This window comes from Sinohyriopsis cumingii, chromosome 6, assembly GCF_028554795.1.
Source record: "Sinohyriopsis cumingii isolate HCF-2022 chromosome 6, ASM2855479v2, whole genome shotgun sequence".
Taxonomy (NCBI): domain Eukaryota; kingdom Metazoa; phylum Mollusca; class Bivalvia; order Unionida; family Unionidae; genus Sinohyriopsis; species Sinohyriopsis cumingii.
The window spans coordinates 167,595,443-167,611,482 of NC_142966.1; the positions used below are offsets into that span (position 1 = coordinate 167,595,443).

The 16,040-nt window shown below is 32.5% G+C and overlaps 1 protein-coding gene across 1 annotated transcript in view; it reads right to left on the bottom strand.

The window, feature by feature from the left end:
- Positions 1-1,999: 1,999 nt before the first annotated feature.
- Positions 2,000-16,040, bottom strand: part of LOC149798493 (ubiquitin carboxyl-terminal hydrolase 46-like) — a 47,297-nt gene continuing 33,256 nt past the window's right edge. Inside the window, exon 9 of the mRNA XM_089963693.1 lies at positions 2,000-14,917. Coding sequence (XP_089819819.1) covers positions 14,816-14,917 — 102 coding nt within the window. The 3' untranslated portion in view covers positions 2,000-14,815. The remainder of the gene's footprint in view (positions 14,918-16,040) is intronic.

Here is a 16,040-nt window from a genome sequence, read left to right on the forward strand (position 1 = left end):
AGATACAGTTGTATATATGGTAATACAATTTGATGTCTTTATTAACATTCAACACCTACCTTAATTGCCATAACAAGTAAATTTGTGACTGTAATAACTTAATTGTTCTGCTAAACTTGGTTATGTCTAGTTTTTGGATTACAGGCGAAGAAGAAACGACATCATTCAACATAATTTACTGTTGGTTCATTTTCTGCAGAGAACTTAAACGTTTCCTTTGGTTTGAATTTACATGTTCTGCAATATTTCACACACGTCCTCTCTTGTGATTTTTTTTAAAGTACACTTTCTATTCATGTCTCGAATTCAAGATGTTTTCACCCCTTATCTAGACACATGGTTAGATTAAAAGTGATTGGAATATCGCATATAGATACACGATAAATTTTGCGACAAACACCTTTCTCGTTCGCTTTTTCATGAACTTGAATTAAAACTTTAAACATCTAACTTTAATTATCAAAATGGCTTCTCTTTATATTATGTATATCAATATTGTGTGACTAACTTTAGTCCACGATTATTCATTGAAATGGTCATTTTGTAAACAACATATTACTGAGCTAATTTTTTTCTATGATTGTAGATTATATTTTAAGAGAACTGGCACTTGTAAGTAACCATGCTTACCTGTATCTGATTTCAGAACATTAATTTCCCCTTGGAAATTTAAGAACAATACCTGAGCTTGTTTACAACTTAGAAAATTAGGGAAATGAACAACTGGTCCTCATCCTGGTCCTCTTATTGTAACGTATATTCTATATCAAGGTTGTTTACTTCATAATTATGCATTCCTATCTTAATATCTGTTGTGGAATCGGTTGTTTAATTTGCGCTCAGTGATAGTTTGAATGTATTTAAATTATTCAATGTAATTACAAAGAACTCATCAACTTTTCGGACTAAATCGCTATTTTAGGATTATTCTGAGTTCATTTAAAGATATTCTGGGTTATATCACTGTGATACATCAAGACTTAGCACATCGACGCATTCCAGGTTATAGATACGTCAACACATTCAAGATTTAATTTTATTCGAAACACTACTAGAATTCATTGGGATCAATACTAATTTGGACTTGTGAAAATTTTATATTTAATACCCAATACTGTATATTTATAACAAAATGTTCACTCTATTCTAGGGACATAAATTATCTGTTGAATTTTAGAAACTTTCGTAGTTTCATTCTTTTCTGTTACTTAGTTTACGATCAATGATTCATACCAATTCACATATGTTGAAATCTGGTTCAGCAAATATAAAGTATAGTGTCATTAGTGGCAATATTAGTCAAATATTCAGAATGAACACATACATACACACAAACACGCGTATGCACACAGAAAAAAGTAAATTTTTAGATGTAATTTAAAGTTTCGCGTTTCCAATTAGCTGGTGTAGAACAACTGTGTGTCTCCCGAGGGCTAATTTTTAAGATCTATTGCGACATGTTGAGAAATAAACACTTCAGCATATTCTTCTATATCGCTGAATGCATGTTCTTCTATACTGTTGAATATGCTATTTCCATGAAATACAGCAACTATCGGATGTTTGGCAAGTAAAAACGTGATATTACAGAGATTCAGGACAGTATTGCAGGACAGCGGCTTTCACGTCAGGTCATTCCCGTGTTTTCAATTATATTAATAACAAAATCTTCAATTATATTAATAACAAAATCTGGTGTTCCACGTATGGACGTTGCCAACTGGAATGTTGACAATTATGTCAGACACTGTCTCTCGTCTCTGGTCGAATAGATCGATCCCAAGATGAAAGACAAAGGTAAATGTTTTTAAATCAAATAATTTAGCAAGATAAAAGGCAAACATTAATAGCTGCTCATTATTAACGTGTTTTTATCCTATGTATGAACAATGAAAATATATTGTAAATAAAAATGAATCAACGCAAGGAAATTTCTTGATTACAATGAGAAACAGAGAATAGATTTTGAAAATTAAGCAAATACAACAAGACCATAGGCCATGAAAATTAGTATTTATCGTGCCATCCTAAAAATGAGCAACGAAATAACACTCGGAATTGAAAAAACAAAGACCATAAAATTAATCAAGTTAAACCCCTATATAAAAGAAAATCTTATTGATTGCTCAACAAATTAAATCCAGAAATATAGCACAGTATTAATGTTCATCTTTCACATTCTGTGAGTACATATTCTGCAAACTCATTATAACACAAGTTTGTTCCAGAAAATAAAGCAATGCTATATTTCCAGGTAAATTTAGGTAGGTCTGTCAGAAACATTTGCACTTTTATTATTTTTTCACTTCTGGAGATGAAATAATGGCAACCAGTTTTCTGTCATGTTATGAAGCAGTCAAATTCCCCATGGTTACAAAATGTCGTAAAATGTATATTGACAATTTATGTTTTAATTAGGGATTTGGAAGAGACAGACATAGGATTATATAAGCAGTCGGAAATTACTGTTTGATAGATGATGCAATTTTTTTTAAAAAAATGAAATATAGAGGCCAGGGAAACAGGATAAAAAGGGAAATATACGTAACCCAGATGAAAAGTTTATTTTATAAAAGTCGAAAGAAAGCCAATGTCATACAATAAATCTCTAATGCGATGCATATCATATAATAAGATGCGGGACTCGATCAGGTGCTTAAGCGCCCAAGATTTCTCTGTATCTGGTATCCTAGTAGCTCATATCGTATATTACATATTTTAATTGAAAAGCAAATGAGAATACACACTGATTACTTTTCACAGATGAACATAAAAATATACTTTGTATGCGTCATTATTTCAATCGCTCTGAATAAATACAATAAATTATAAAATGACAGCACACCTAACTGCCCTACTCAATTTCTCTGAACCTGAAATCCTGGTAGGATTGCATGTTTTTTATTTTACTCAATATGTACAAGATATGAATGCTAACCATTTTTGTTTCAGGTGTGGCCCAGAAAAAATAGGAAAATTAAAACAACACACCTACCTATCAATGGCGTGTGAAATCCAATAGTGATAACATGCACACGACCACAATGATACACCTTGTCCAACAATACTACTTGCACATTATGTAAGAATGTATGCTATACTGTGCATTTAATTGTTGTGTTGATATTTCGTGTAAACTAGCCATAAGTTGCAATGTAAGGTCACAAGGCTTCACAGCATCACGAATAAATCAAACATATTTATATTATTGTTGATATTATTGTTGCCCTTGTTATTGCTCTTAACAGCAAATGTAATGGTCATTTTTTTAAAAGACATTATGTCTTAATGTAATTTCATCCAACAAGATCTATGACATTACTCATCAGTCTCGTAATTATGAGATTCTAATTAGGGTTTTAATATCACCAGTCGTGCAAACTTCAAGGCTAATTACATGTTCAAACATACTGTACTTTATATATTTGTTGTATTCCATGCCACTGTCAATGACTGATTATATTTGTTTGATATTTAATTTCAAAATACTTTAAACTTTATACAGTTATTACATAGTGAGAGCTAATATATCAAGAAACCATTTATAATGAGCACGTTTTCATTACTGTGAAAAACCAAAACTTATTTACATCTTTTTATACAAGATCCATATAACAAGCCATCTGCTGATAACCCCTACACATTGTCATTGGTCACTTTTATTGCACATCACATCCTCCTCTGATGATATAGAACAGACATTAGAAATCACAGAATCAGAACTCAGCTAGTCAGTGTTAGAGACATTTTACAATAATTAATGAGGAATCACTGATGTAAGCATCAACATTTTCTATTAAAAATAAAATAAAAACTCTTCATGAGGCATTCTGAAAGTTTGGTACAGATTTTACTGCACACAGCTAGACCTTAGAGTCAATAACCCAGTAAAAAAATAAAAAAAGATTACACAAGTTAATACTGAACTCAACCAAATACCATCACAGATCTGAACAATAGACTTTGGCAATGTGATTAGACAATTCTGATCAGAAATGTTTTACATATTTTAACACGTCTGAACTTGTCTGAACATGCACTACATCCCTATACATAAGAACATTTTACTAAAGCATTTCATGCATATATGTGGATTGAAATTTTACTTTCTGTTTATATGTGAAGTCTGTAACGTACTGAATTATAAAATTAAACAATGCAACAAATAACCACACATAAATAATAATTCATTCATTTTATGAACTTGCATAATAACACTTTTTCTGTACTTAAACTCTTCTCAACACGTAATGAACAAGAAGTGATAGCCCACAAAACAATGCATTCATGCTATTTTTTAAATTTTAAAAATTAAGTTTTGTTTCTGATACATCTGAACATATCAGATGAATTTAAGCAATTCAGAAAAGTAAATGGAAAAAAACAACCTTTGTACTAACTAGTTTAATTCAATAACTTTCTGACACGAGACAAAGAGACTGGCCATTTTCATAATAGCACTTGAGGGCATCCTATGAGAAGCTCTGGGTGACTACTGACCTGTTGCTTTTCAACCTCCATGTTTGGCCGACTTTGGAATGACCTGAGGAAAAAAATCTGGGCACCTCTTGAGTACGTCCAAAGTCAGTCCAGGATCCTACGATGGTCTAGGATGAGCCTCTCTGGCAAGTATGCAAAGTGGACCAATTCACAAAGTTCAGGAAATTAAAATAAACTTTCAACATGCTAGGTGTTTTGAATCTTGCTATGGGATGTGGGTCACCCTTAAAAACATAAACTGCTATAATGTGATCACCTTTGGGGCAGAATGGGAATATGATATTCATCCATATGAAAGCAAACATGAGAAATATTTTCACTTCAAAGTCAGGACAACTCTGAACCATATGCAAGTGTAACAAGGGCATTTGTTAATCGCAGGATTGAAAATAAGTACACTAAACACCCGACATGTACCAAATGGGATTTCAATATATTCTATTGTTAAGCACTACTAGAACATACTTTTATACACATTAAAATATATAAAGACATTTCAAAAGTTTCCCAATGCTTCTGATGGTAATAAACTCAATTTTGTGTATAAAAACCATCTATAGGACTATCAGCATTGCATGCAAAGACCAAACTATGACTGTCAGGTCCTGACACTGTAGAGTGCGTTATTTTGTCAATACCAGAGTAATCAATCAACGTAACTGGAACTTGCCTGAAAAGTAATTCTCATTAAAAATTCAACACAGGATATAAAATCCAAACGACAGCAGCTTAAAATAAAAAATTCAATGTGAATTTCAACACACACAAAAAACATCTAACAAAAATAACTTACAACTGCCATGCACAAAGAAATACTTGTACATTTTGTTGTTTAATGAAGTTAAGATCATTATAAAATAAATTCCTGGGATCATATATAATATTTACTGAATACACATTTTTAAAAACAGGAAGAAACTCATACAGGCACTGATTCAGGGGTCATAATGTGTATCAGTTTACATATGAAGTACTGTATATACTCACTTATACGTCAAGTCAAACTCTATAGACCTGGATCTGCCATCACATAATGTGCCAACAGATCTGAGTCTGTGCAGTTTGTTAAGAGTATTTGTAGAACAAACAACAAATACCCTGGTCTGCAGGTGCTTATGCAACTGCAGAGGAGGACCTTTGCTGCATGCAGGTTGACTCGACTTATAAGCAAATACAAATGGTACACAGCATATTGAAAAGAAGGTTATATTACAATGTGCATGTTATATGCAAAACAACATTGCAACAAGGCGTTTTATGTGCCTTATTAATCAATCCTGAGGAATCTTAAGATAAATGGCTGGCAATTCCAGAAATATCAAGTGCAATAGAAACTATTGTTATATCAGCTATATTTTTTGTAAGGACAGTAATATTCATGGTTCCTTATAATAGGGAAAGGCAATATATGTAAAGAACAATTGGAACCCGTAAATAAAATAAATGCTAAAAAATGCTTCAAAATAATTGCAGAACAATTATTTCATGAAAGTGATCTTTGTTAATAGTCCTGAAACATTCCAGAAACTGTTGATACTCTGAGCCATTTATTCAGAAGAGATGTTTTGTGTAAAAATGTTGGAACATCAACTGAATGAATAAACTTCTTCAAATAGTTTTGTTTCAGTTTGGTTTTGACTTATTCTAATAAATGATATAAAATCAAGTACTTTCATGCCTTGACAGAGTTGCAACAAAAATTCATCAAGATGCAAGGCAGCATGTTACTTATACAAGCCATTTTTAAAAACAGAGCGTTACAGATTTTGACATTTGCTGGAGTTACCTCTATGGAATAATGTTACACCTTATTTTTTTAAAAAGTGATTTGCAAAATATTTTAGGAAGAATTCTTGTCATTTTTAAATCACTCATGGCACAATGTGGCAACATACATAACTCAGGTCAAAGCATCATTTTTCCATAATATAAAAAAAAAATCAAATCTAAGAGCATTTCAACATTTAAAAACTTCAAGATTTTAAAACATTAAATTACTCATGCTTATAAACTCTTTCAAACATATGATGATGTTTTAGTCTGCACCTTTCCAATACTTGTACAAAGCAAATTAAGATACAGACTGCAAACAAATTAACTGCATGTTTTAAATGCATATCATAAGCTACACTGGCCACGTTTCCACCAGCTGTCATGAGATCTCTGACCACTGTTCCCTCACTAAGCTATATACCATTTCCATTGCTATATATATAGTAAAATATGTAGTGCCATAAATTAGCAAGTAGTCTGATTGATATATAATGTGCATAAAGGTAACATCTCATAATATTTTTCAGCCTCTATTGGAAAATCATTAAATATGACATGTGAGGGTCTCCCTTATCGGGCGTAATGCCTTTCTGTAGGCAAATCAGTCTCTCCCCAGCCTCCGCTATTCCTAGCTGGAATACAGTGTGGGAGAGGTGCAGTCAACATGCTGTACCTACATAGTGAATTATAGTTGGCTTTCATTTGATGACTTTTTTTTGTACCAAAGGTACACAAGAGGTAATGAACATCTTGTACCTATGTTTTATTAAAACAAATCAAGATTCATGAAACCAATGATCTTTCTGCAAGCAGATGGCCCCATCACACTGCATTGCTTTCAACATTCCATTTATCAACATCAACAAGCAGACAAATGATATTACATGAAAACATGGAGGTTTATCAACTTATATCAACTATGAAAAGAGAAGGCATTGTAACAACAACCTAAAATAATAAAAAAGAAATGTAACAGGAACAGGATATTCTATACACTATATACATAATCAATAATTTAAAAATACTTTCTGTGTACATTATATCTACATAATGAACTTATTTCATTACACTATGAATATATTTTTGCATACATGGAAAAGGATAGTTATTAGATATAAAGTATTTTTCTTATTCCTAATATACTTGCTTTCATTAGAACAATATATAAAACAAAATCAACCAGGAAGATAATGAATATTTATATCATTCGTATTGAAGGTGCAAAATGCAATGTACATCATGTACCTGTGTGACTACCAGTCTTGTGTACATTATCTGTCCCTCACTGATATGTTTGGAGACATTCAAGTCAAAGATGCACAATATACTTTATACAACAATTTATTTCTAGCAGCCAACATAATATGCAATCAGGGTATTTAGACACTACTGAACAAAGTCCATTTACTCATATCAATCATCAATCAATCAATCCTCTCTAAGCCATCTGGTGCTTCAGGCGACAGCAAGGGAGCACCATTTACTCATATAGGCCAGATAAAATGTCTCAGTATAGGTCTGACATAATTACTCAGTGTAGTCCCAATACAATCTCATTAAACCATTACTATAGCCAACTTTTGATCTTAAAATGCCTCGCTTTACATTCTGTTCATGATCTTGATGATTAAATATAGAAAAAGATTGGGTTTGTAGAAATATAAATTCTGTTTTTCTAAATCTGCAGGAATGCTGATTAAAAGTGTCATAACTATATACTGGGATTCAGAACAAAGACTACAGTTTACACAGACTGTTGGAAGAACTGTCTGTCACCTGACAGTCTTGTGATGTATGTTTCTTTATAGTAAATTCCACTTTGCTGTAGTTCACTGTAGCTAACATATTTGAGATAATCATGAAAACTACACTGTAGCCATAATTAATGTAAAGCTGATATTAAGTTCCATCAATGGAAAAATGCAGGTGCTGCATAAAAGTGGTTTAACCCTCCATCTTTGCCTGTGAATGTGCAATCAAAATGGTATGGTCAAGTTTAGTCTGGTTTTTCCGACTTTTATTTATCCATATATTTCTCTCCTATGATGCCATAATGGTATCCATTTCATAAGTCATTCATTAATAAAATCTTCCCCATTTGCAACACACAAGTCATTCAATATGAATTTTAAATATGTAATATGCACAGACTAATAAAAGCATTTAAAATAGATTCCTGGTCATCGATTCACATCAGCCACCCAAGAAAAAGGATCAATTTTTCTTTGTATGTGTGATACAGACTAGTCATGAGAAAAACGTGGGATTAACAGAATCCTTCCAATGCAATGGTGTAGTGTTAGTTACACTGTTCATTACTGACGTGGTATGGAAATTTACTGGGGGAGTTTCTAAGGATACCAAATGTATTATCCGACACAACATATAAATATATTTGCTTGAAATGAGTGAATAATGATTTATTTCACTGAGTGGATGAAAAACATCCATTAATCATTCTGAGCAATCAAATATTTCCTTTCACATTATTCTCAAACAACTAACAGAGTGATGCATCAGCTATCTTACTGTGCCTTGCACATGGTGTCAGCAGTTAATCATTTATGCTCTGCTCTATTAGATGCTCATTCACACCGAAAATATCAGTAGTACCATATTTCTCTGCTGTCCAAATGCAAGGTAAAACAGTACATACAAAAACTGAAGTAGATGGTATATCCACATTGTGGCATTTGAAACTAGATCATCTGCATATAAAGATGCCATACTAAAAATTAGACCATCTAAGCATCTAAAAATATTTCAACCATTCTAGTCACAGCATCATTGATGCAGCAGTGGAAAAATATATTAAATAAAATATTTTTACAAATTCCCAATTCTAAATAGGAAACTCTTTAAAATTGGTTTAATCCTTGGTATCAATAGGGCATTAGAAAATTAGTTTATATTCAAAAGGGATTTACATTTTTCAATACAGTATTTTTGTGTGGATTTTAATGGTGGTTTTAACACATTGTTGGCTATATCATGCCAAAGAAAGTGGACCTAAATGCCTTTTTCAATGACACAATGACACTGGCCCAAGTTGGTATCATACATGTGAACCTTGGAATATGCATATACCAAATGAGCTATGTGGTTCCCTAATTAAGATTTAGTTTACATCAAAGAATTCAGTGTGAACAAAGAGCCTTGTTTTGGAGTTGACAAAATTTGACATTTAAATACTAGAACCACAAAAAACATTGTTGACATTCATAATGTTTTATGCCTCAAGATGTAGCCTACTGCATCACCGAGACACTTGTGTTTGATATGCATACTTCCCATGACATTTCCACAATGGAATACTGTATCACACTGTTATACAAATATGAGAAAAAAAGAATCTTGCCCATGTGGTGAGCACAGGAAGTTCTAACTCTGAAGGATATGATTCCCAATTTTACTCCCCAAGATCTTAAATCTCCAAATGCTGTCCACATACATAATAGAGATTCTTTTTGTTGTTCATCATTTGCATCATATTTCTATGAAATAATTGCAAACAATAAGTCTATGTGTAAACTGCACAGTTAATACATGTGCATCATATGAAAGTCATAAAAAAACAAACAATTTTATCTACCACATGACTGAAAGCTAGGACTCCTTTTCCGTGAGTGGGATAATATCTATTTATGTTACAGCTGGGATAATTTGTTACTTTATATTGGCATTGTTGTTCCCAGTATTTGTGCACCTTGTAACCAAGATTCTTATATATAGTAAATTAAAAAGTCTATTCTAAATGAGAGTGCATGTGTGTTTACCTGATATTACTACTATGATATAACCTATAAACCTGCTCAGGAATTCACTGCAGATGGGGGGATATTTTGTGACAAAATGTAAATTAATAAATAATAATATGTTCACTTGATGTCATGAGTTGAATGAACAGCCTTGATCTTCATTAGCTAGTGTAAAATGGCATTTAACCCGACAAAAAAACCAGTGTATATGGCTGTAAAAAGGTCACAAGTAAAATGAACATAAATGACTCTCATTAGCTAGTGTAATATGGTATTTAATCTGACAGATCTGACTCTAGGGTGACACCATGAACTCGTAAGTAGAATGAATGAACATCAATGACCCTAGCGTAGTGTGGCATTTAATATAACAACAGATCTTGGTCTATGGTGTTCAACTAATGTTAAAACAAAATAAAAAAGCAATGCCCTTCATTAGCTGGTGTATTCTGGTATTCAGTATGACAACAAATCTTGGATTAAAAGTGTTATTTCCATGAGGTCATAACTAGAATTAAAGGTTCCAACCCTCTTTAGCTTGTATAGTTTGGCACTGATATAACCACATATCGTTATTATGGTCTACTGTGTTCCCCTCACGTCCTGAACAGAATGAACAGTTGTAACCTTCATTAACTGGCATATCAAGATTTTTAACAGGAGAACATACATGGGCCAGGTTATATGGTGATCCAGAGTTATAAGAATAATGAGTAACCTTGACCCCAATTAGCTGATGTACTTCTGTATTTAATTTCACAACATATTTAGGATACCAATCTCCTGAAGTCACTAGATGAATGTACAGGCCAAACTCGGATAGTGTTTTCATTTATGAGTAAATGCATTTCTACTAAAATATTTATGTGGATGAATGAGTCCACATGAATATTTTCCATAAAGAGTCCGCAGAGATATTTTCAAGTACAAAATTCAATAATCTATTATTGTGTACATTAATAAAATAAAGAAATAACCTTTATTCTGTATAACTACACTCAAATAAAAACTGAAACATGTTATAATTAAAACATTCAATTTTTATCTTCATGCAAATGAATTTAAAAGATCTCTCCCATCATAAATACTCAATAAATAAATTAAATGCATGCTGACTTCATTATGTTAATTAACAGTTTTGATGAAACTGGTGCTGTTATGCTGCTTTGATTAGAAAGTTTTCATGCTGGTGGAAATAAGGAAATAATAGCACTCTTTCTAACTTTATGAATAAAACATCTACATTTCTGTAGGTAATTCTGCACAATTATTACCAAAACATATACTTTTGCCTTCAAGTAGCAGACCTGAAGTGGCAGTTCTACCAATGCTTTGCGTTTTCATTTTCTGTGACTTTGCAACTGAGACAATTACTCAGTTAAGTTAATAAACACTTCATCCCATCTATCTGCATGGATCACTAAACCTCTGAAATTGGCATTACACTGATAACTGCTTTTGAAAACCTCAAATACTATGAATGTCCTACCATGAGCATCTTTGGATGCAAAGTCTTCTACAAATGAAGGCAGTCTTATGATACAAAATTAGCAATGGTGCATGCATAAGTTTGGCTATAATATAGCCACTTACATGTTCAATATTGGAACGTTCTGAATAGCTGTATTACTGTAAAAGGAATTGGACCTGGTTTAAACAATATAATAAGACAAAACAAAATCAGGATCTATGCTGCTCAGTTTTGTGAGCAATATATAACAGCAAATGTGTTATTCTGATCAAGTTGAAGAAAAGTGCCAAAATTAAAACATCAGATGTAATTATAAACTTTGGTAAATACATATATCCAAACCATGGGTTTAGTTTTTCCAAAACTTTGATTTTTTTCATTGTTGTTTTAGGGTTTAACTCCATTTTTCAGCACACAATATGCTATACATGGCGGCCAGTTTAATGGTGGAGGAAGAACCCAGGAAAACCCCGGAAAGAACCACCAACCCATGAGAAGCTACTGGCAACCTTTCTCACATACCCGCATTAGCTGAATCCGAGACTCGAACACACGCAGACAGAGGTGAGATGGCAGTGATCCATAACGGAGAGCACTTTAGACCACTCAGCCACTCAGGGCCCCCCAAAACTCTGAAAAGCTGTTCTCATTTAGACACAAATAACTACTACAATTCCCACAAATGATAATGTCAGTAAGTATTTTACAAAATTTACTACACTTCTGTGGAAAGATTGACAAAACACATTTATATTCTATGCATGATGTATCCAACAGTAAATTTTAATATGATAAAAATAGCATGATGTACAGCTCAAATTTAGGGAAAGATGTGCTTGCAGATGCCTACCATCCAAACCCAGCCTACTTACATCTTCCCATTTACATCCAAAATCATCTGTGCTTCATCAGCAAAAAATATGCATAGACTTTCAGGTTCAATCCTACTATTATATACAATTTACAGGCTTGTTCTTAAAAAAATTCATTTAAAACTTTTCTAATTATGGTAATTATTTTCAGCAAATTAATAACCTTTGTTCTCATCAGCAGAGTATTTAATATTCCACTACATATAACGAGATTTTGCAGCTTGTAAATAGATCATATCTATTTATGACATTTGATTTAAGAATCCAGATTGTACATGCTAAATCTTCCAATTCTATAGGTTATCCGACTCATCACCTGCACACGAGTTCACCTTCATTTCTATTTTTCTGTAACATTTGAAATCATATGCATGCTGTTGATTTCTGTTATTCTTCTTTTGTATTAAAATGTAATTAGAATTCCCTCCTCACTGCCTTCTTACTGTTAGCTTCAAGAAACTCATCTCAGTATAATTCAAGCAAAATAAATGAGTGCTCCTGTATATTTTACTAATTTTAAAACTGAACCAACAACCAATAATGAGTAGGCATCATGAATTGCCATTTGTTATTATTTGCATGTTTGAAGAATCATGCACAGAAATGAAGTGTTCATATTGCAAATGTGGTGTTTCATGAAAATTGAATTTAAGCATTAACTAATGTTTTTGTGATCAGGTTATGTCCAAATTTTTCCAAATCAATATTTAAACATAAATGCAAGTGCCAACTGGCTTACAAGAAAGTAAAGACGTCATAAATGTTCATTTTCTAAACTTCATGTTTTTACAAACTGTTAGGCATCTATGCTATTTTTAGGTCTGAACTGAAACACGAGAAAAAGATATATATATATATATATATATGCGTGTTTCATGAGTGTGTGCATGTATGTGTGTGTATCAATGTGTATGTATATGTATGTATGTGTGTGTGTGTGTAATTGATCATACAGCTATATATCATTATTTTGATTAAAAAATTTTTACATTTGAACCAAAGTTTCATTCTGAAAGGTCATCTGACATTAGGCACTCTTATTCCCAAAGAAAAGTTAAGATCTGTTATAAAACAATGGGGAAAAGAGATTGATATAAACATAGAGAGGAAATTTGAGGCTCAAAATTAATCTGCAAACCCTGTATTAAATTCTTTAGTGCATGACTAAAGTAATTGTATATGTTGACTACAGTACCCCAGTTGTACAATGACCAGATTAATTGTATATGCTGACTACAGTACCCTAGTTGTACGATGACCAGAGTAATTGTATATGTTGACTACAGTACCCCAGTTGTACAATGACCAGATTAAATCTCACGATCATGTCACATACATCTGGATCACTCTGAGATTGCTGCATTGCTTTATATTCCAACCCCAGTTGTACGATGACCAGAGTAATTGTATATCTTGACTACAGTACCCCAGTTGTACGATGACCAGATTAAATCTCACCATCATGTCACATACATCTGGATCACTCTGGGATTGCTGCATTGCTTTATATTCCAACCCCAGCTGTACGATGACCAGAGTAATTGTATATGTTGACTACAGTACCCCAGTTGTACGATGCCCAGAGTAATTGTATATGTTGACTACAGTACCCCAGTTGTACGATGACCAGATTAAATCTCACCATCATGTCACATACATCTGGATCACTCTGGGATTGCTTTATATTCCAAGCCATTAATACAATGTGTTTCAAAAATATATGCAGAAAATCAGCCAAGATAAGAAGCACATACTTTGGTGTCATTGGTGCACTATGTTGTTGTCACAAATTTAATCATAACAAAACTGAGGCAACAGTGACATTATGATTTTCCAAGATGGTGGCGTCCATTTTGAAAATGTCTTTTAACTTGATAGGACTAAAAGCAAAACTTGATGAAAACAATGTAATTCACAAAAAGACAATGAAGCAGTAGCTTTACTTTCACTGACTTTCTTGTCTGACTGGCTGTTATTTTTTTCATCACCCTGACCAATTATTGCAACTTTTCATGGCTCAAACAAAATATTACTACCAAAAGGTCCTCAGTGTATTTCCCGTGCCACAGAATGGTCAGATGGAAATCAGTGTTACACAAGATAAATACATAATATAAATAACATAAGTACAATTTCTTTCCAGTTTTGTCCTTTTGCAACTTCAAAAAAGGATTAAAAAATGTGTAGGACTTATTGAATAGATCATAATGTTTCACAGCAAAATTCACCATAACTGAGATAATCTTACAAATCTACACATGATACACTAGCGCAGCTCGGCAATAAGGCCTCTCAAGTAAGATTTGCACACCACAACAATTCAGAACAACTCCAACATCTAGTCTACGTTGATCATGGCTGTATATCGATGGTGCCATTACTTTAACACCATCAGGAATCCAGAATAGTAACAATAGTCTACTGCATGTTGCATTTTTATATCACTCTCTTGATTGATAAAACAGTATATACCCTGTTTCTGAGTTCTTCTGTAAATCAGATGTAAGACCATAAAAGTCCTCTATTGCACTTGCTTCAATTTTCTGGAAAAGAAGATGAAATAAAATGTTAATAATTGTTGCTTCTGATCCATTTAAAATTAAAAGGACAACAAGGTACTGGCTCTTTCTTGACTATCCAAAAACACGTCGACTATCAAATTATTTCTTCCTGAAACAAATAAATTCATAAATAAATTTTAAAATTTATTTTTGGATTAGAAAAAAACCTTTATACATACACATATACAATAAAAAAAATAATTTGCTTCTCTGTATGATAAACAAACAGTTGCACAGAGAAAACCATCTTTAATCAGTTTTTAAATAAAATTTTCTATTTTGGTAATAACTCAAAATAGTGTACTCATCTTAAGACCATTTTTATCTGGTTTTATTGTCTTTCTTGTATTATTTGTCTATTCTGCATATTACTCCATTCACTCAAACACATAATGGTTCAGGTTTTCTCTTGGCTTTTGTGTTAAGTGTATTTCTTTGTGAAAGTTGTTTCTTGCCGTAATTAAAATAAAAGTGATACATGAGATTTAAATATTAAAGTTTATTTACACAAAAATATAAACAATGTTTTGCTAAAGCAGCATTCCTAACTTTGAAAGTGTACCCACTTTTTTATCATTCAAATCAAGCGAGGAACAGGATAAGCAAAATGATTAATAACCAGGAGGTAATTTGAACATTAAAGTTCTTAACAAATGATCCTAGTTATTATTATGTTTGACATAGCAGTGCTACCAAATCATTTAATTTTTTATGTTTGTTATTCGTTAATCTCGTGCTCTCCCTCTCTCAGCTGGTCAGATGAACTGTCTGTTTCAACATCACATATCTAGATAGGGAGAGAGAATATCTGGATCCATAGAAGTGTGAAAGTAAAACTGACAGGTCATTCTTGATCAAATCACAAACACAGACACATATAATTTTAGATATTTAAACAATTTTAAAAGGTCTGTTTAACAATCATGTTTTTGTCATGTTTTGATTGGTCTTTTCCTCTCACTCCACAGATTTTCCACATATATTTTGCTTCAATGACAGCAAGAAAGAACAGTGAAAGTGGAAGAGATACTGTTGAAACTGTGTAACATGTTTTTTTTTTTATTTAGAAATTTTGATTAAATATTGAATACAATATGTTTCTTGT